The 19,951-nt window shown below is 38.7% G+C and overlaps 1 protein-coding gene across 8 annotated transcripts in view; it reads left to right on the forward strand.

Annotated features, from left to right (window-relative positions):
* The window catches only part of atp11c (ATPase phospholipid transporting 11C), a 52,264-nt gene that overhangs the window by 25,664 nt on the left and 6,649 nt on the right, over positions 1-19,951 (forward strand). For 7 of the 8 annotated variants that reach the window (XM_036214066.1, XM_036214064.1, XM_036214065.1 and 4 more), the window contains exons 4-22: positions 6,798-6,878; positions 7,994-8,101; positions 8,686-8,814; positions 9,677-9,765; positions 10,585-10,635; positions 11,033-11,097; positions 11,187-11,268; positions 11,354-11,504; positions 13,255-13,452; positions 15,313-15,483; positions 15,853-16,040; positions 16,183-16,254; positions 16,351-16,606; positions 16,691-16,872; positions 18,839-19,105; positions 19,177-19,354; positions 19,439-19,541; positions 19,622-19,767; positions 19,892-19,951. In XM_036214066.1, coding sequence (XP_036069959.1) covers positions 6,798-6,878; positions 7,994-8,101; positions 8,686-8,814; positions 9,677-9,765; positions 10,585-10,635; positions 11,033-11,097; positions 11,187-11,268; positions 11,354-11,504; positions 13,255-13,452; positions 15,313-15,483; positions 15,853-16,040; positions 16,183-16,254; positions 16,351-16,606; positions 16,691-16,872; positions 18,839-19,105; positions 19,177-19,354; positions 19,439-19,541; positions 19,622-19,767; positions 19,892-19,951 — 2,577 coding nt within the window. The remainder of the gene's footprint in view (positions 1-6,797; positions 6,879-7,993; positions 8,102-8,685; positions 8,815-9,676; positions 9,766-10,584; positions 10,636-11,032; positions 11,098-11,186; positions 11,269-11,353; positions 11,505-13,254; positions 13,453-15,312; positions 15,484-15,852; positions 16,041-16,182; positions 16,255-16,350; positions 16,607-16,690; positions 16,873-18,838; positions 19,106-19,176; positions 19,355-19,438; positions 19,542-19,621; positions 19,768-19,891) is intronic. The other variant, XM_024283891.2, reaches the window with a different exon arrangement.

Raw genomic sequence — 19,951 nt, forward strand, 5'->3', positions numbered from 1 at the left:
CAATACTTATACTAGAAGGGCTGAGAACACTGGAACATTTCTACAAAACTCCATGGACCTTCTTGACATGATCACAGAAATGCAAACGGTGGCTCGTTTGACTGCAACAACGTCAATAAACATTGGATAATTAGCTAAAAGAGTCTTTGGTGAACTGGAAGGAGAAAGAATCAGGATTTTGGAGGAAGTTTGAAGCTCTTCACCCCCTCGTCTGAGCTGACATTCGTCTCAAAACGATACGGCTGGACATTACTGATAGTGCTTGACATTTGTATGTAGCAGCAATGAAGATTTATGTTAATGAGACACAGAGCTATCACAATTAGGCGGGGAGGGTCAGGGGCGGGGCTACTCAGCTGAACTCCCCTCAGAGGAGATTTTGGAAACAGAGGCTTCAGATCAACAGGAAAAATGGCTTTTTAAGACATTTAGGTTATGGGATTTTGATTAAAAACTTCACAAATATAATTAAAACACTAAAGGGAATGATTTTTTTTAAATAAAAAAAATGTCATAAGGAGACTTTAAGTCTTGTTTTAATACCAGAAACAAATGAAGGAAAGAACCTGCATGATTCATTAAATGTTTGATAAACTATTGTCTTGTTTTTATTTTTAGTTGGTTTAAAGCTAAATATGGTTAAGATGTGTATTTTATATCCAGTCTACGCACAACTGGATTTGTCGACTAATCAAAAAAAGAAAAAAAACAAAAAACTTCGATTAGTCGAATATTAAAATAATAATTTTTGGCTTCCCTATCAGTGATATATGATGAACAAAGGCAAAATTCTTATAATAAAAACTAACTGTAAGCTTTATTTTGGCTAAAAAAATAATACAAATTTTACTTGAAAGGCAAATGAATTCAAAAATTTGATGAATTAATGACTTTATTTTAAGAAAGGTAAAACTTTGAGTTATAAAATTTGGAGTAGAGAGAACTCTTATTTGTGTACATGTCATGCAAGGAAGTTGTCTTTGTGCATTCTTGTCAACACCATCATGCAGATTTAACAATACTGTTTATCATTTTAATAAGGCACTGTTCCAAAGTAAACAACTGACATTGTCTGTTTTATTAGTTCGCTAACATGCATGATGCCGGCTTTGAAACACATCAGTATGCATGCAGTGATGGGTGAAGAAAACTGTGACAGGATGTGTGAAATTTGTACCTCCCTTGAATGTGTAATAGTATAGGTTTGAAACTGCCTCAACTTCCTCTTATATCACTTCTTTTTTTTCGTTCTATTTTTTCCCCTTGTCCTTACAGAAATAAGTCTAACTAGAAATGTATTATTTTTATAGTTTTCTGCTACGTCAAAGTGTTGCATAAATTAAACTAAATTTTACCTTTGAGTTCAAGCCGGATGAGATAAATGTATGCTTCTGGTTAGAATATTACTGAAAAGACTGATTTTATCTTTAGGAAATGCCTTATTGCTAGATTTTTAAAACCAATTAGAGATAGAAATAGAGATTTTTTTTCTCCAAGGTTCACCATTTAAACCAGAGAAATGTAATGGTTTTAATATTTAAAATACTTTTATTAGTATATATTTGACTTGGCTTTTCATAGCATTTCAAAATTAAAATTTCAAAAGATTTATAGCTAATCAAGTAATAAGTTCTAAATAAATAAATGTTCCTGCATGAAGCCGAACTATTATCTCTTGTCATTTGGTTTATTTTGCTGTAATATATATTCTTACAGCAATAGAAGTCGTGTGCTGAAGAGGACTGCTGGCTAATGTATGGTTTTCTTTTCCACATCCTCTCCTCTTTTCTCCAAACTGACCTGAAGAAAACAGAACTCAACCAATCTAATGAGGCCAAAAGAGGACAAATGTGATCTACTGTTTATATCTACTCCTGCTTTCACATCTGCCCTTTCTAAATCTGTCTCTCTTCCTGATCCATGGAAATAGGCGGTCCTCTTTTTTTAGCACCAAAGCAGAAAACAGCCCTGTAGTGTAAACAGGCCTTGGCACTGGGCCTGAGTTCAGTGGGGATGGTGGTAGGGAATGCGGTTGTTTTTTTCTGTTTTCCCTCGAAACTGACATCAGCCTTAATTAGTGATAGTTCTCAGCAGTGTGTTCCTACGGTGAAGAGAAAATGATCTTTAATGCATTTCTAAAAAAAAAAAAAAAACAATTGTTCTCTAGAGACAAATGATCAGATGAAGTGTGCATATCTTCCATTTCATTCTTATGTCTCCTTAGCCCACCTTAAACCCAGGGTTTTTCTTGACTGTTTTATCATCATTGCAAATATAACTGGATGTTTCAGTTGAAGCAGTGCTTGTGGTTAAAACAAACAAACAAACAAAAAAAGCTAACACGTTTGCATTATTCAGACTGACTCTTTTTACAAGGATTTGCTGTGACTTCATGTTTCAAATGTTTGTGCTAGAGTATGCTATATGTTTATGCTTATCCACATGATGTGAGTCAGTGGGTGTCCTCAGTTTGCTGATAGTGTTTACCCATTCTTCAGGGAAGTTGGCATTTCTCCACTAATCCACTCTCCAGAGGGCTACTTATTCTAACCACTCAGTTTTCCCCCCTTTCCCCATGCAATCTGCTTGTTCTTAAAAGTTTTTATTTTGTTAGAAAAAGGTATGTTAATCAAGCCTCCATGTTTCATTTGTATCTAGCAGACCAAAATAAACAGTCATGCATATCTAAGAGTGCAATTGATCTAGCTCCCATGTGCCATCTAAATCCCAACTTTGTTCTATCATCCCCCTTTTTCCTCCTATTTTCTTTAGCAGTTTGTTTCTGTCCATCTTTCTTTCTCATGCTCTGCCTCACATAACCCTCCTCCATCTCTCTGCAGAGCTGCACTGCTGACGTCAGCAACCAGGGAGCCCTCTGTACTCCTGAGCGACACAAATAGACACAGGCTGATTAAAAAAAGTACCACTCTTCTATAAATAGCCTCTGCATGCCTTTGCTTGAATTTGATCGAACGGGAATAAAGCATTGTGAGGGAGGGTGAAAATGAGAGCAAGAGGAGAGAGTGACTGGGTAGGAGGACACCAGGACCCACAGCGCTGCCCGGGGGACCCTGGAGACCCGCTATCTGTCTATCTCCATGACACACTTCCCAGCTCAGATGAAGGGCTTTGTGCTGCTCCGCTCTGCTACTCTGATATCACACCAGCACATCAGCAGCAGGAAACTCTTCATTCCAAATGCAGACTTTTTTAAGGTGGCTTTTCTGTTTGTTATATAGAAAAAAAGCATCTAGGAATAATCAAGAGGTAATTGCTGGAACTAGGAAACACAAACTCAGTTTTTATTTGAGCTCTTTTGTTTTATAGCAAACTGCTGTAGAAGACTTGACTATCTTTCTATCAAATCAAAAATGTACAAATCATATCAAAATTGGACTATACACCCTTAAAACTTCTGTTGAGACACCACTGATAAAGTTAGCCTCTTGAAAAATGATGGGTTTTCTTTCTGCTGCTGAGTTTTTTTGTGTTCACTTGTTCAAGAAGCTACGTGATGCTTCAGCGAACAGCCAGCTCAGTGGCCTTGTGGTAGAGTGTCCGCCCTGAGATTGGAAGGTCGTGGGTTCAAATCCCGGCCGAGTCATACCAAAGACTCTAAAAATGGGACCCAGTGCCTCCCTGCTTGGCACTCAGCACTAAGGAGTTGGACTGGGGGGTTAAACCACCAAATGGTTCCCGAGCGCGGCTGTGTCTGCAGCTCACCGCTCCCCCAGGGGATGGGTCAAATGCGGAGAACAAATTTCACACACCGAGGTGCGTGACAAATAGTGGGACTTTAACTTTAACTTTAACTTTTAACATTAGAGCCCTCTTCAAAGGACCATTACTGCGGTTCCAATTTTGCCTTAAATGTCAGAACTTATCCCCAGTTAACCTTATCATACAGCGGGAAATACTTCAGCAGGGACCAGCATGAAAACTTGTTAATATTGCAAATTTAGCGACTTATTGAATTAGTTTATAATCAAATTTTGATTGATGATACCCTTTCATTTAATTTGGATCTTGCTGACAAAGCAGGCTTTGCTTTGGCTGGTTGGACAATGTTCTACAGAAAGTTATGGGGCTGTGCAGATCAAGGGTCAATGAGCAGTCTTTCCAAAATCAGGAACATCTATGGTTAATCAACCACTACTTGCTCTTATTTATTCTTCTATTATCTAAAAAAAAAGATGTGTACCAAACATTATCTGCACACTTTTGACAATTACAACAGCCACATTTGAAAGACTTCAAAAAAAAATGTTCCTCTTGGTAGAGATTTAACACAAAGATAAAAGAATGCAGAAATTGTGGAGAAAGAAATTTGTAACCCAAAAAAGAAGAGTACGCGTTTCACACCAGTACACACATAATCTGGTGTGCTGGTTTCACCCTTGGCTAAATCTTCAGCTTCCTGCTGAAGCACAAATGCAAATAACAATCAGAACACTGACAGCAAAATGTAACAATGGCTTCCATTTAATATCACACTATTAAATACAGAAAAGTCACTGCTTGACTTTACCGTGTGACTGTAGGATTCATTTTAAAGCTAAGACATTAACACTGAAAAATACAGCATTTTTTTCTTAATTTTCCCTTTTCAAAATGATCGAAATTGGAGATGACCAAGTAGGACACCATTGTCGAAAACAAATCCTAGAAGAGCCAGACTAATTTGACAAACTGCATGTTGACAAGCCAAAAAGCTAACGGGAGAATGTCCTATGGATAAATGAGAGAAAAATTTAACTTTTTGGAAAGACACATCAGCTCTATGTTCACAGACGGAAAAATGAAGCATATCAAGAAAAGAACACGGTCCTTATTGTGAAATGTGGAGGAGGCGCTGTTATGTTCTGGAGCTGCTTTGCTGCATCTGGCACAGGGTGTCTTGAATCTGTACAGGGTACAATAAAATCCTAAGACTATCAAGGGATTCTGGAGGGAAATGCGCTGGCCTGCGTCAGAAAGCTTGGTCTCAATTGCAGGTCATGGGTTTTGCAACAGGACAATGACCCAAAACACAGCTAAAACACCCATGAATGACTCAGAGGAAAACATTGGACTATTTTAAAGTGGACTTTTATGAGCCTTGACCCAAAATTCTATTGAGGCTCTTTGGAAGGAGCTGAAACATGCCGTCTGGAAAAGGCATCCTTCAAACCTGGGACAACTGGAGCAGTTTGCTCATGAGGAGTGGGCAGAAATACCTGTTAACAGGTGCAAAAATCTCACTGACAGTTACAGAAATAGTTTGATTGCTGTGAATGCCTCAAAAGGTCGTGCTACAGAATTTTAAGTCAGGACTACCATCATTTTTGTCCTGACGTGTTTCATGATTTTATTTTTTTAAATGAATCTGTTGATGCTTGGTTAAAAAGCAATGTCGGATTTTCATTGATTGAAATTTATAAAAATTTTATTTATTATTACTTTTGTCAGATTTTAGCATAGTGTAGTGTCCGAATTGCTTTTAAAATCCAGTGCACTATATAGTCCTGCACTGTATAGTGGTTTAGTTTTTAAGGATCAGGGTTTGAATTCTGACTTAGCTGTAGTGTTTCATTGAGATTACTTGTCAATAAAAAGACTACCAATCAGTTTTTGCTCCGTTTTATTGTTGAATATTGAATTAAAATGAGGTGTACGCTTAAAGTTGGACTGTTTTACAACTGAGTGGAGGAGGAGTTTCTTACGTGTGGAACAATCCACCACACATCCATCTGGTAAACTCGCCTATTTTCAGTTTTTTCCCTTGAAATGGTGTAAAAGTCATGGGGCTATCCTTAGTTTTAGGATGTAAACACTGCCGTGCTGTAGTTCGTTTTTCACTCTCACCAGAATATCAGGCTCCTTATAGGCATTTCATAGTCTAAATGAGCTTTGAGTTTTCTCCTCCTTAATTGGAATCTTTGACAGGCTTTGATTGACAAGTAAGTGTGGGTGTGCGTATGTGTGTGTTATGTGAAGGTGTTTGAGTGGATAAAGACTGGGGCTTTGTTTTCACTTCATGTTAGGAAACTTACACTTTATATTCAGTTGAGGTGCGAGAGAGGAAAACACTGGAGACTGCATCAAAATGCATCCCTGACAACAGAGGTGAGCTGAAGTCTCTCTGACACTTTGTAGCTCTTCTGGTCAGAATATCAATGAGCTGGGTGGGTTATGTGTACGAGTAATAATCCAAACATCTCCGTGAGGAGAAGTAAATCTGTACTCGGCAGAATCAGGAATGTTGAGGGAAATCCAATTGCTGATTCGAAAGAACTCACTAATGCATTAAGCTGCTTGTGTTTTTGAGATTTCTTTGTGTTGGACCTTTTGTAGCGTACTTTATTAAGCTGTTTGGTCATTAGTTCAGAATTATGACAAAATTCAAGCCCTGATAATGTCGTCACATGTCCTAAAACCGTGTCTGGTTATTCTTGTAGTACTTTGTTTGGGTGAGGGGTGATTGACAAAGCTTCCTTTCTGTCTACATACCTCTCACATCTTGACGGAAACACAATCGTTGTTGGCATGCCAGTCAGTTTAGTGCTCAACTTATTTGACTAAACCTTCTGTGTCTCGTGTTTCCTTGTAACCATTGGTATTGGAAGAGATCATAAAAGTGGACTACACCCTACCTTTACGGAGATAACCCATCTTTAAACTGTCACCACACAGCTCCTTCTGCAGTGTTGCTGTGCTGCAGTGGTATTTAATGTGGATGCAAAAGCACACAGTTTGAAGTTAAAGTTCATTTGTTTAAAAATGAAAATTCAAAAACAACTTTTTCTTTTTCCTTTCAGGTGATAGTGGACACCCCCACCAGCCCAGTCACCAGTGGCCTACCTTTATTTTTTGTGATTACAGTAACTGCTATCAAGCAGGTAAGACACGGCTTATTTCATCAAATACGTGATGCTTTTTTGTAATATCTAACTTGTACACTCAGCCATGTCCTCATTTCCTGGTTGTCTCCCATTTCCACATAACACATTAAATCCCTCTCCCTTTATAAGTCCCCTGCTGTGATTTTAGTCTGAAGGATCAGAATAATCGTCTCTTGGGTTTTGCTTTAATGTGCTCTGCTGGGGGGTTCTGATTGGGGTGAAGATGTATTATCCTCCAGAGGAGTGTAAGTGAAAGAAAGGAAGAGCAAGACTATAAAACAATACAAGTTATCAAGCAGTGTCCCAGCTTTATGTGTGCTGTTCTCTCACAAACTTTTTATATGGTTGTACTGCTGGGGCTTTGAAATGCACAATAGTGGGTGGGCTCCCTTCCTTAATGCTTTGGGAAGCACTGGAGCTCCCTCAGCCAGGCTTTGAAGTCGGACACCTGGGAAGCGTGCCTGGCAATATTAGTCAGGTGGAGGGGAATTCTACTGGCCATCTGTGCAATGCTTCCCCTTCTTGTTTCCTCCCTGGCTCTTCTCCACATTTCTCAAGTGGAGTTATACCACATCCTGGCTCGGCCTGTATACACAGTGTGCCGTCCTCCTTTCACCCCCTCCCATCACTGCACCATCCTCCATCACTTTCTTGATGTTTGTTGGAAGACAACACATTTTGTGCCTAATAAGACTGCAGCACATTTCTTTTTGCTTTTGCACCACCTGACTCAGGATTATTGTTTGAATGCACTGCTGGGCATGCTCACCATCACATTTAGCCCCTTCAGGCACACAACGATGAAGAACTCCAGCCATTTAATATGTATGCGTAATATATTATCTGTTCTTCTCCTTAAGATATATCACATCATCTTTTACACATTTTCCTTTTGTTGTCCTCAAACTTTTTCTGTCGTGCCCTTCTTTCCTGAAGCCAAAATTCTTTCCTGGCTCCCCCCTCCTAAGTTTGACAGCCACTGCTCCCCCGTGTCACTTTGTATTGGTGTCAAAGCTCTTGCTGTCCTGTGGCGACTAATGCCAAAGTGAAAGTTTGTTCTTTTTGTTGTACTAAGCAAATAATACAATTCTGATTTTGATATATTGCCATAGGGATATGAAGACTGGCTGCGGCACAAGGCTGACAATGAGGTGAATAAGTATAAAGTGACAGTGCTAGAGGACGGCAAGGCGATACAAAGCGAGAGTGAGAAGATCAAGGTACCTTTTTATGAGAGATTTTTTTTTCTTGGATCAAAAAGAAGCTGCTGGCTTGCTGTTGTGATTATATTTGGAATATTTTCACAGGTAGAACATGCTCTGTCCAGCATACAGAGCATGTTCTACCTGTGAATGTAATAAGCCTTTGAAGTAATTTAAACTGGATCTGAAGTTGAATTAATCTGTCAACACTCAGTACCTAAAACCTGGAAGTTTTTATGATACAACAGGTCAGTTTTATTACTTTGAAATTTTTTCTTTTCATCTGAAAGAATTGATGTCATTCTTTTAATGTTTACAGGATTTCATCACAACCAGATTGATGAATTATGTTTTGTTTATATTAATTTCTCTCTAATATCTAGTAAAGAACTTTTGATCTGGATTGAATCTCAGTTTGTGTTTGACAGTTGTAGATTTTTTTTTTTTATCTCAAACGTGATTGAGGTAATAAGCATTTAGAAAGCTTACATGCCTTTTAGTTTCATAGTCAAAGACATTTCTTCATTGTCATTGTTACATGAAAACCATGAAAGCCTCACCCAAAGGATGATCCTAACCAGATCATCACTGGATCTGTTCAGGTGGGAGACATTGTAAAGGTAGAAGAAAACGAGACCTTTCCCTGTGATTTAATACTCCTGCAATCTCATCGAGATGACGGCACGTGTTTTGTGACCACAGCAAGTCTGGATGGAGAGTCCAACCATAAAGTAAGATGCATTCCTATCCCCTTCAATATTTAAACCCAGTCTCAAACAAATGATGACATTTGAAAGTTTTTATGGCAAAAGGGTTTCCCTTTTCCAAAAAAAAAAGAGCAAAGATAAGATAATTATGTTGTCCAGCTTTTTAGTCTAATGTGAAAGTACATTTAGCTGTTTTGTAATTCTATGGGAAAATCCTATGAGTTTTAGGTGCGTTTTCAACATGTTTGGTGTCAGTATAAGTTTAAGCACCTAAACATTGACTTATTGAATTATTAAGTAACAAACTGCAAACTCAGGAAATGTTACCAATGGAAAAATAATAATCAAGCTACATTAAGAGTTTTAAACGACATCTTTTGGCCTCTTGCAAAAACAAGACTGGGGTAAAACTTAGAATTTCACAATGTGATCTAGTGTGTCCTTTTGGTAGCTTAAGCAAACCAGATAACCTGAAGCCTAAATAACTGACAGTGATAAACATGTACATGCAGCCAAAACACTGGTGTGTTTAGAATGAGGAATTTGTTCATCAACGTTGGCTAACGTTCAGAAATAGAATGAGAATGTTTAAAAAGCCATAATTTATCCAAAGAAAGCCTTTAGAAGGCTCTTAAAAAGATTAATAACCTCCTCAAAAACTGTAGAATTAGTATAGCTTATAAAGAAGGATTTATTAGTTTGTCACCTTAAATAAAAAGCAGGTTTCTGTGGTCTTGTCTTGCTACTCAATAAGCATAGTCTTGTCTGGTAACATTCTAATTTTTTACATTTTGAATAAAAAAAACAGAAGAATCTACATGACTACCTGACCCAACTACGTCAAAACTCCTGCTCTGCTTTGTCTCTGACTCTTCCACATATCCAGACTCATTACACAGTGCCAAACATTGGGAGTGATCTGGAATCTCTCACTGCCACCATTGAGTGTGAACAGCCACAGTCTGACCTTTACAAGTAAGTCCTAACACATTTGCACTGCAGTCATCGGATGCCTGCGGTTCACCAGGCTACCGACTAACGCAAGTATCAAAATCAGACAGAGATTGGAATGCACAGACCTGATTTGTCTCGGATCAGGAATGACAACATTTGCTTCCATACTGAAATCTTCTTTTTTTACATTGCAACTTTTTCCCCCTCTTAGTAAAGGGCATTTGGTTTCCTCTTTGGTTTGAAATGATTTCACTTAGCTTGCAGCTTGTGAGGTTTTATTAGGTTATGCCATATGCAGAGTAATTAACTTCCCTGTGTTCCTCTGTATGGATCGCTGTTTTTTGGTCTGAAAACTAAAGTACCAACGTATTCCACTGCCACTCCAGAGCAGTAAAGGAAAACAAAGTGATGTGTTATTGTTTCTGTGGTATCCTGAGGAGCTTAGATATCATTCTGAAGAAAGGTTGAACCAATCCTGGCTTGTATAACAACACAGTTCTGGATTCCTTGAATCCTTTAAATACCAACTCTGATGAGAAGTGTGTTTTGGGTGTTTTTAGACATATTATTGTCATTTTTCTGATTTTAAAGGACATGTATGATGAAAATTAGGCACATTTGCATTTATGTTGACCAAAATGTTTATAAAATATTCTTCAAATTAGGCCATTTTTATTGTTTGTGCCTCCTTAAATGTCTTTCATTGCCTTCAGTTGTAGTTTGAAAAGCAGATTGATGTGTTATCAACTCCTACTTAAGATAGTGACAGTAAAACATCTGACTTTCAAACTATACTAAAATTCCTCAGCCACCCTCATGTGAATGTTTCCTATATTTCAGGTTTGTGGGCCGCATGGACATCTACAAAGACAGCCAGGAGCCCATATTCAGGTGAGAGCATTTTAGGAACCATATCGGCTCACTTTAAGTAAAAGCTAAACCAAAACGCAGTTGTTTAAGCACCCATGTGTTCTTTTTGCTTCACCAACAAATCACTACTTCATTGATCCTTCATAGCAGAGGAGCATTAAAGTTAAAACGAGCTGGCAGGGTTTAAGCCACTTCTTTCAAAACACTCCCGCTGGCATTCATCATTGACTACTTTGTAATGGCCATATAAACAAAAGGCAGTGTCCTTTCTTAAGAGCAGCAGGGCGAGTGTGAGCTTGGACTGCATTCACACTGTCGCTGCGTTTCTTAGGACACCCGCCAGGTTTCCATTAAGAATATAGGTGATGTAGGGTTCAGTTTGACCTCACAGTTTGATCTTCTTGCTGTGACAATGCAGGTCTTTAGGTCCGGAAAACCTTCTGCTGAAAGGAGCGACTTTAAAGAACACAAAAGTGATATATGGTGAGTCATTATGACAATCGTAGATACTTGCTGAAACTAGTGTATTTTGTGAAGTGCTTTTGCCCCATGGTTGCATTTTCTGTCTCCAGGCGTTGCGGTTTACACTGGCATGGAGACAAAAATGGCTCTCAACTATCAGGGCAAATCTCAGAAACGATCTGCTGTGGAGAAGTAAGCTTAGACAACAATCTAACCGCAAGTTCAGCAATGATGATGGTATTTGTGTGTGGTCTTTATTGGTCGTTTATATTTCCAGGTCCATCAATGCCTTCCTTCTAATCTACCTTTTCATATTGGTGAGCAAGGCCCTTGTGTGCACTACGCTGAAGTATGTGTGGCAGAGCAAGCCGGGACAGGATGAGCCATGGTACAACGAGAAAACCCAAAGAGAGAAGGACACCAATCTGGTGAGCTCAAGATGCAGAAAGATCGGTTTTTAAAGTAGAAGTTTAATTGAACAGCACAAAAGCCAATGCAGCCTGAGCCATAAATAGCAAAGAAAGAACTGTTTGGATTATGAACTTCCTTTGTTTAAAAGATTGGAAGAATACATGTCTAGAGCAGGACTGCAAGCAGCACTTGAAAGAAAAGACAAACAACTCTCAGCCATTCCTTTATTGTACTGTGCTGCTGTGTATTAAATCTTTATATTTGCACTGTTTGTAAAGTAAATGCTACCTTTTTTCACTTTTATCTTAAATAATACTAGAAAGTCCCATCCCTGTTTGACCTATTCATCATTGAGAATTTTTTTGGGCCAAAATTGACCAAATACCCATCATGAGTTTCTTATTTTGCAACATTTTGCAGTTTTTTTCTGCTTTTAGTTTTGTTGTCAGCATATAAAATGCAGCTCGATCCTACTGGGAGCTGATTGGCTCAGTGTTTTCCTATAATCTGAAGATTTCACCCATGTGTCAGATTGATCGTCTTAGCAATTCTGTGTAGCAGCATAAATGTCAATGTGATATTATCTGCACTGCGGAAGGCTTCTTCATAAAACTGTAATTTAAAACAGCGCTATAATGCCAGCTATTGTGGAAACAGGGTTTTGAAATGAAAATCTTCCTTAAAGATGATGGTTCACATGCTAAGAGAGTTGTACCCACATCATTCTTGTTCTTGATGTCATAAAAGATGCCATACTCCCTCATGCCTGCATGCTACAGTACAATGCAAGCAAAGCAGGATTCCAGTCCTTCCAACAAATCTTTATAACCTCTGACTTATCTCCTGTTTGCTCTCAGGTTCTTTCTTGTGCACATAAAAAAAAAAAAAAAAAAAAACTTTTGCCCTGGAGAGACTGGAGCGTTCGTCAGAAAAACTTGAGAAAATGAGGGATTAACTGGTTACTTGTTGTTTCTCCTCGCTTAGTTTAGATGTAATTTATCTTCAAATAACTTATACATTTAGTAAGTGTTTTTGTCTGTGGTTTCTTTTTATTCTTAATATAACTGTTATTTAGAAGAAACTTTGTACATAATCAAACCAGACAAACGGGTTTGGTTCTTTAACCCCCCCACCTTACTCAACTGTTGGTATTTCTGCTGGGGCCTGTTGTTTCAAGAAAACGTCGTAATGTTTGTGGTTGTAAATGCAATGATATCTTGTATTCTGCTGTGTTCAAGTCATACATTTTACCTCAGATGCTGAAAACTTTGTAGTATAGGGACTCATGTGCTCTCAGTACTTTGAATATCTCTGAGGTGGTTGTTTTGAAATGATTTGGAACAGTTTGCATTATGTCAGATTCTGTGACTTGTGGTAAGCCATCTGTAATTGTTTATGTGAAATCATCAGTGGTGAGAATGTCTTGATGGGGCTTCTCCCTCCCCCCTGAAGGGCGTTTGCCTCCTCAGAGGTTAGTCTCAACCACGAAAAGAAAAGGCTGTGATTATCCACCACTGTTGTCCTCTGTGGATATTCAGACTTTTTTTTCTTAATTCTACATCTCACTAGTTTATTCTTTTCTTCAGAGGCAAATCCAGTTTGGTTGCATCTCAAAGATTCCTATGTTTCTGATTTGCCTTTTATATCCATAATGGCCCTGTCGTTTGCTGTAGCTTTTTTTTGTATTTCACATACTGAGTTCATCTGTTATTCGTCTTGTTTAACTGCGTCTTTACTGGTTTTTCTTTTCTTTTTTTTTCTCAACAGTACCTAAAAATGTTCACCGACTTCCTGTCCTTCATGGTGCTCTTCAACTTTATCATTCCGGTGTCCATGTACGTCACAGTTGAGATGCAGAAGTTTTTGGGATCCTTTTTCATCGCATGGGACAAAGATTTCTTCGACCCTGAAATCAAAGAGGGGGCACTGGTCAACACTTCAGACCTGAACGAAGAGCTGGGACAGGTCAGACATGCTGAAATGTGGCACTCATGTTCTGTGGAATAATACATTTTCACATTTACCAAAAATACACAAATTCACATATGTATTGTCAGATAATGCATGGAAGCACAAATACTTCTTTTGATTTCTTTACTTAACTCTAGCTCAGGGTTCTGCAACCTTCAACTCTGAAAGAGCCAGTAGGGTTGATTTGTTCCTGACTACAACCCAGCAGGAGCCACAAAGTGTTCCTTCACCTTTTAAAAAAAACAAGTCACTTATTTGTATTTATGCTATTGTTACTACTATGATAAACATAAATGAACTGTTGTTCATTTTGCATATATTAACACATTAAAAGAAAATAGCCTTTTTTTAAAAAAAACTTTTGACAGAGATTCCTTTCAAAATAAAATATACCCTGTCACGTTTGATCATCTCAATGCAGCAAAAGTAGTAGCAGCAAATGTAATGTCAGCAGTGATTAAATACTAATAGTTAATTTCTCAGTTGTTGGTGCATCTCTGCCAGAAATGTAAATATAACAAACCAAAATGAAATCTGAGCTAATTAAGTGACCCCTACCATAATTTTCTAACACACTTACAATGCCTTAATTTTTAAAAAAATATAAATTTTGTGTATTAATCCAGTGCTCCTTAATTCTGTTTTTTCTTGTAGTACAGGACAGGACATACATAAATGTGTCAACATTTTGTAGTTCGACTTATGACACACCCTGTCCTTCAACAGTTTACTTTTTTTTCCCACCTTTATTACTTTCTCACTTTTTACTTTAGTTACTTTTAACATTTAGAATTTTTATTTTCCATTAATGAAAGAGTTACAATGGGGGGGTAAAAGAGCCACATGTGGCTCTGGAGCCGCAGGTTGCAGACCCCTGATCTAGCTATAGAATCTGTCTCTCAGCTCCACTTGTGAGCTCAAGTAACTGTCACTAGTTTCACATGCCTGTGTAACAAAGCTCAAAATACAGATAAAAATGAATTGGAAAAAAAAGTTTGTATTTGTGATATTTACTAATTTTTTTATTTCACTCCCAATTTTTGAGAATAAACATCAACAATAAAAAAAGTAAAAAATAACTACTTTACTAGGAGTTCATTCTCTGGCTTACATAAGGTGGGATCCAGATCCTTTAAGATTTTGATGCCCATAAACATTTTTAAAGCATGCGGGCACACACAGTTGCAGCACACTTCTTTCTGAAAAGACTGTTAGAATTCCTGGACTGTATCAGCTAGCCCAAAAGGAAATTGAGTTTATCATTTAGCTGTTTTGGCAGCAGCAGATGGAAGTATTCAGCAGAGGAGTGCTATGTATCAAGTTTATAGACAAGCAAATGCGGTTTCAACAAAGTGGCTGTTCCTCAGATGTCTGCACCAGCCTTTTCCGACAAAATTCACATTCCACGCACCATCTAGCTCTCTCACAGATTTGCAAATGTAAAACACTGAAAAGGGCCACTCCAGGTAAGTCACTGTACTTTTAGCAGAACGGATTTTGGCTACAGTTGTGGAGATGAAGCCCTTTTTTTAGCTGTATATGGTGTCAGATAATCCTACTAAAAAAAATCAAAAACAGAATAATTTCACCTTGAATAAGGTGCAGGTCCTGCTACATAATGATCCTCCATTCGCTCTCCTGTCCTGTTTTTCTTTTTCATCCTCTCAGGTCTGTCCTGCATAAAGATCAGTTATACTTAGTTTGCCAGATGATTATTTAATGTTGATGCTCCATTAAACTGACTAACGCAGCTCAATTCTTTCTGGAAGTAATTACACAATGTTATTGCTGGAACCTGCTGGTTGAATGTGTGTGTTCTTATAGATCTGAAGGAGAGTTTTTCCTTGTCACCAGGTGGAGTATGTCTTCACAGACAAGACAGGGACGCTCACTCAGAACAACATGGAGTTCATAGAATGCTGCATCGACGGTTTTCAGTACAAGCACCGGGATGCTCGCGATGAGCTGGACGGGTTCTGTGACACAGATGGACCTGTGAACAAAGTGCAGCAGAAAGCTGGCAGGGTGGGTGTTGTGGTGTCCCTCCATCTGTTATACAAATCACTCAAACACTGACATATGGTCATTACATAGCCTGTTACTCAGAAAGAGCCCTTGTAGGTCATGCAGGCGTGCTCTCCTTGACATGTGGGCATATGCAGTAAACTCACAGCAGGGGAAGGACCGGCCCTGGTGGCTCGTAATAGGCTGTTGCACTTCGACTTGTGTTTATAACGCCTCCATTCAGATAAGCGGTTGTAAATCAGAAACTGTATTACAACCTAAGCTACTGTATACGACTCAATCAGTGGCTGTAAATATTCAAGTCTTTTATGCTTCAATTTGCCTAATCTACTCTAATGTGTAAACTCTTGACTGTGTTTTTGTCACCAGGAGAAGGAGGAGCTTTTTCTGCGTGCCCTGTGTCTGTGCCACACAGTCCAGGTGAAGGAGTCAGCGGAGCAGGATGGACTGACGGACCAGGTGGATGGTTCAATACTGGATGAAACTCCATCACCAGAGGAGAGGGGTTTTATAGCTTCCTCGCCGGATGAGATTGCTCTCGTCAAAGGTGCCATGAGGTATGGATTTGACTCATGACTCAGCAGTTTTAGTTGCTCCGAAATTGATTTTAAAAGTAGACAAAAATATTATTTCTTCGGCTCCATTTGTGGACAAATATATTCAGGTTGCACTTTTGTGTTTGATTGTCTCCATCTGCAGGTATGGCTTCACATTTTTGGGGCTTGAAAGTAAAACACTGAAAATCCTCAACAGGAGTAAAGAAGTGGAAATGTAAGTAACTACCCAGATATAGAGCCAGATTTGTTTTCTCTACATTTCAAGCATTTATTGAACTAACCTCGTATTTTTGCTTGACGTCTTTCAAAGGTACGAACTGCTTCACGTGCTCAACTTTGATCCAGTAAGGAGGCGAATGAGTGTAATAGTTAGAAATGGATCAGGTGAGCCTAAAATTGATGTTTTCTACTTTTTTTTGTTGTTTTTTTTCTCTGTCTGTGACTTTTTGTTTTATTTTTCAGGTGAAACAGTTCTTTACTGCAAGGGAGCAGATTCATCCATCTTCCCTCGAGTCAAGCGGGAGGAGGTTGAAAGGATACGCTTGCATGTGGAGCGGAATGCAACAGTGAGTGTCGACCAACACATTTTTCCCCAATGTCCCAGTTGTGGGGACTTTTGCTTCAACTTCTTTTGCATTTTCACTGGTTAGGAGGGGTATCGCACACTGTGTGTCGCCTACAAACGTCTAAGCCCAGAGGAGTATGCCCAGGTGGACGAAGACCTGAAGGAAGCTAGACTGGCTCTGCAGGACAGAGAGGAGAAGCTTACGGCTGTTTACAACCAAGTGGAGACAGAAATGGACCTGATTGGAGCTACTGCTGTAGAAGATCGGTGGGTGTGACCCTACAACTGTTTGTTTAAAGAAAAAGAGTCTTTCTTTGTTATTATTAATTTTTCTTCTTCATAAATCTTCTTTCTGAATACATTATATGTGCTGTATCTCCTCAGTGGAGATTCAGAATCCTTGTATTTACAAAGCCTTTTCAGGAAGACTTTAAGCTAACGCTGCCACCTGGTGGTTGTCTAGTTCTTAATACTCTATGATGTTTTTAAAAACAATTATTTTTCAAAAAATTGAATTTCATGGAAAAATGTTTTCATTTTCTATATTTCTATTCAATAAATTAATTTTTCATATAAAATATATTCAGTAATTGACTTTAACTATTTGTTTATTCTGACATAAATTGGAGTTCCAGGGCATAACTACAGAGGAAATGAGTATCACCCTGATTTATGTGTGCATGAATCCTGATTTGTGTAGGGTTTGTGCGTGCATATTCTTTATTTGTAGCTCATAAAATACATATGCAAGTACAAAAATGTCAAAATTCAAAAAAATACTATTTACACATGCACAAATGAAAACTACAACAGCTTGAAATTAATTACGCACACAAATCTTTAAAAATTACGCACAAATCACTTGTTACTCACACACAAAACCTCTGTTATGCATGAATCTGAGATGAGACTCTTTTTGCGTCTCACAGATTTATCCATGAGTGATGCGTTTAAATACGACTAGAATGCTGGGTCATCAGAGTTTTCTTATCAGCCATTTTGAACTTAGATTGTGAATAATATCTGGTAAAACTTGACACTTTCCCACTTTCTTAGATTTTTTAGATTTCAAAAACTTAGTATACTCTGGAGAAAGCTGTCCACATTTTTCAGGATATGGATGTTTTTAACTAAGTTTAATCAACTAATGATTTACTAAACTCAAAGCACCTGCACAGGTTTTCCACATGTCATCAAATTGGTTCAGTTTGGTCCAATAGTCTGATTGGTTGAACGTGGAGAAGACTTCTGACTTGAAAAGTATCCAGAAGACCCCAAGTGATCCTGTTCATTGTCTGGATGCACCACTAAAGGAGGCTGGCTGTTCAGAGTGCCGTGCAACAGAAAGTCTAATGGAAGACAAAATAGTGCAGGAGAAGAACCACCAGCAAAAGAGACGACCATGCACCTCAGCAGATTATCAGAAGATTCAAGAACCTGCAGACATCCAGAGAGAGTGGAATGAGGTGAAGGAATGGCTTCAAAATCAACCAGAAACATTCAGGAGATGGACTGCAGCTGTCGGGTTCATCAGATCAAAGCACTCGTCTCAACTGGGCCAAGGAGAAGAAGGACTGGTGAGGAGCAGAACCCAAACGGCTGGAGGTCCAGTGTGAAATGTTCAGAGTTAGTCACGATTTGAGCTGCAATGTCCAGCGCTGGTAAACTAAATGATTCTTTCTGCTGAGGATCTGGATGGAGATGCAGATTTCATCTTCCAGCAGGACCTCGCCCCTATCAAGATGTTGAACTATTGAAGATGGATGAATCATTTTAAAAATACTTTATTTTGATTGATTGGATGTGATCATAATCGCTGTCTTTATGTCTATAAATAAACTATGAAGTAAATGGTGACTTCTCAGTATTCTAATGTTCTGAGATCCTGTTTTTATCAGCTGGAAACCCAATTTATGTAAAAATGAACAATTAAATACTAGTATTCAGGTAAACAGTGGGCCCTGAGTCTTTCATCTATGAAAGTTTCATTATTTGGATAATGGAATAATGTGACAAATGCACTTTGTCACATGACAACCCCCATAGATTTGGTTTATTGAAACAATCAACAGTATGATTTAGGAAAATCCAAACTTTCAGTTTATAATTTTATTTATTTAGTTGTTTTTTTTTGTCGTTTGTTTTTTTTTAGTCACCCAAAATTGTATAAAAACAGTTTCTTTTCTTATTTCTGCACTGTTTAATTTCTATATTTTTGGGTTTTATTTTGAAGGCTCCAAGAGGAGGCAGCTGAGACGATGGAAGCTCTGCAGGGAGCAGGAATAAAAGTTTGGGTCCTGACTGGGGACAAGATGGAGACGGCCAAGTCCACTTGCTATGCTTGTAGGTTGTTCCAGAGGAACACGGAGCTGTTGGAGCTAACTTTGCGAACCCTGGAGGCTAGAGGGCGAAGTCGCGAGGAGCGACTCCATGAGCTGTTGCTGGAGTATCACAAGAAAGCCGTACAGGATGCACCACCAGTAAAAGCAGGCATCACCAGGTCGGTTTTGTTGTTCACTTGTGAGACATCCTTTCATGTGTCTTCTGATTTAATGTTTTGCTGTGTTTTAGGAGTTGGTCTGGGGCCAACCACGATTATGGCTTCATCATAGATGGAGCTTCTTTATCTCTGATGCTCAGCTCGTCGTCTGAATCCAAACCCAGTCTCTACGAGAGCCTATTCCTGCAGATCTGTCAGAATTGCACGGCTGTGCTCTGCTGCCGCATGGCTCCCCTTCAGAAAGCTCAGGTCAGAGTAGTATTTACAATAATTGTAGACATTTATCCATCCAAATCTCTTTTGCATAAATATCCTGTTCTCCTTCTTTTATAGATTGTTAAAATGGTGAAGAACTCTAAAGGAAGCCCAATCACTCTCTCCATTGGAGATGGAGCCAATGATGTCAGCATGATTTTGGAGGCTCACGTTGGGATTGGTAAGACAATCCCTCCCGTCCAAAATGCAGTGAAAGGAGCTTTGTAGCAAAAGTGTCTCGTCTGTAATTTACTGTTTCAGGTATCAAGGGGAAGGAAGGTCGACAGGCGGTGAGAAACAGCGACTACGCCATCCCCAAACTCAAACACCTCAAAAAGCTCCTGTTGGCTCATGGACATCTCTACTATGTCCGTATAGCTCACCTAGTGCAGTATTTCTTCTACAAGGTAAACAAATCCGATTCTTTAATGCTTTCTTCACAATATTATTTACAGTTTGTTGACTTAATATTCTCTTTATGGAATCCAAATGCATTTGACTCACAGATATGTTTATAAACTTCTTCTGCAGAATCTCTGCTTCATCCTTCCACAGTTTTTATACCAGTTCTTCTGTGGGTATTCTCAACAA

Source organism: Oryzias melastigma, linkage group LG10 (genome assembly GCF_002922805.2).
Source record: "Oryzias melastigma strain HK-1 linkage group LG10, ASM292280v2, whole genome shotgun sequence".
NCBI classification, from domain to species: domain Eukaryota; kingdom Metazoa; phylum Chordata; class Actinopteri; order Beloniformes; family Adrianichthyidae; genus Oryzias; species Oryzias melastigma.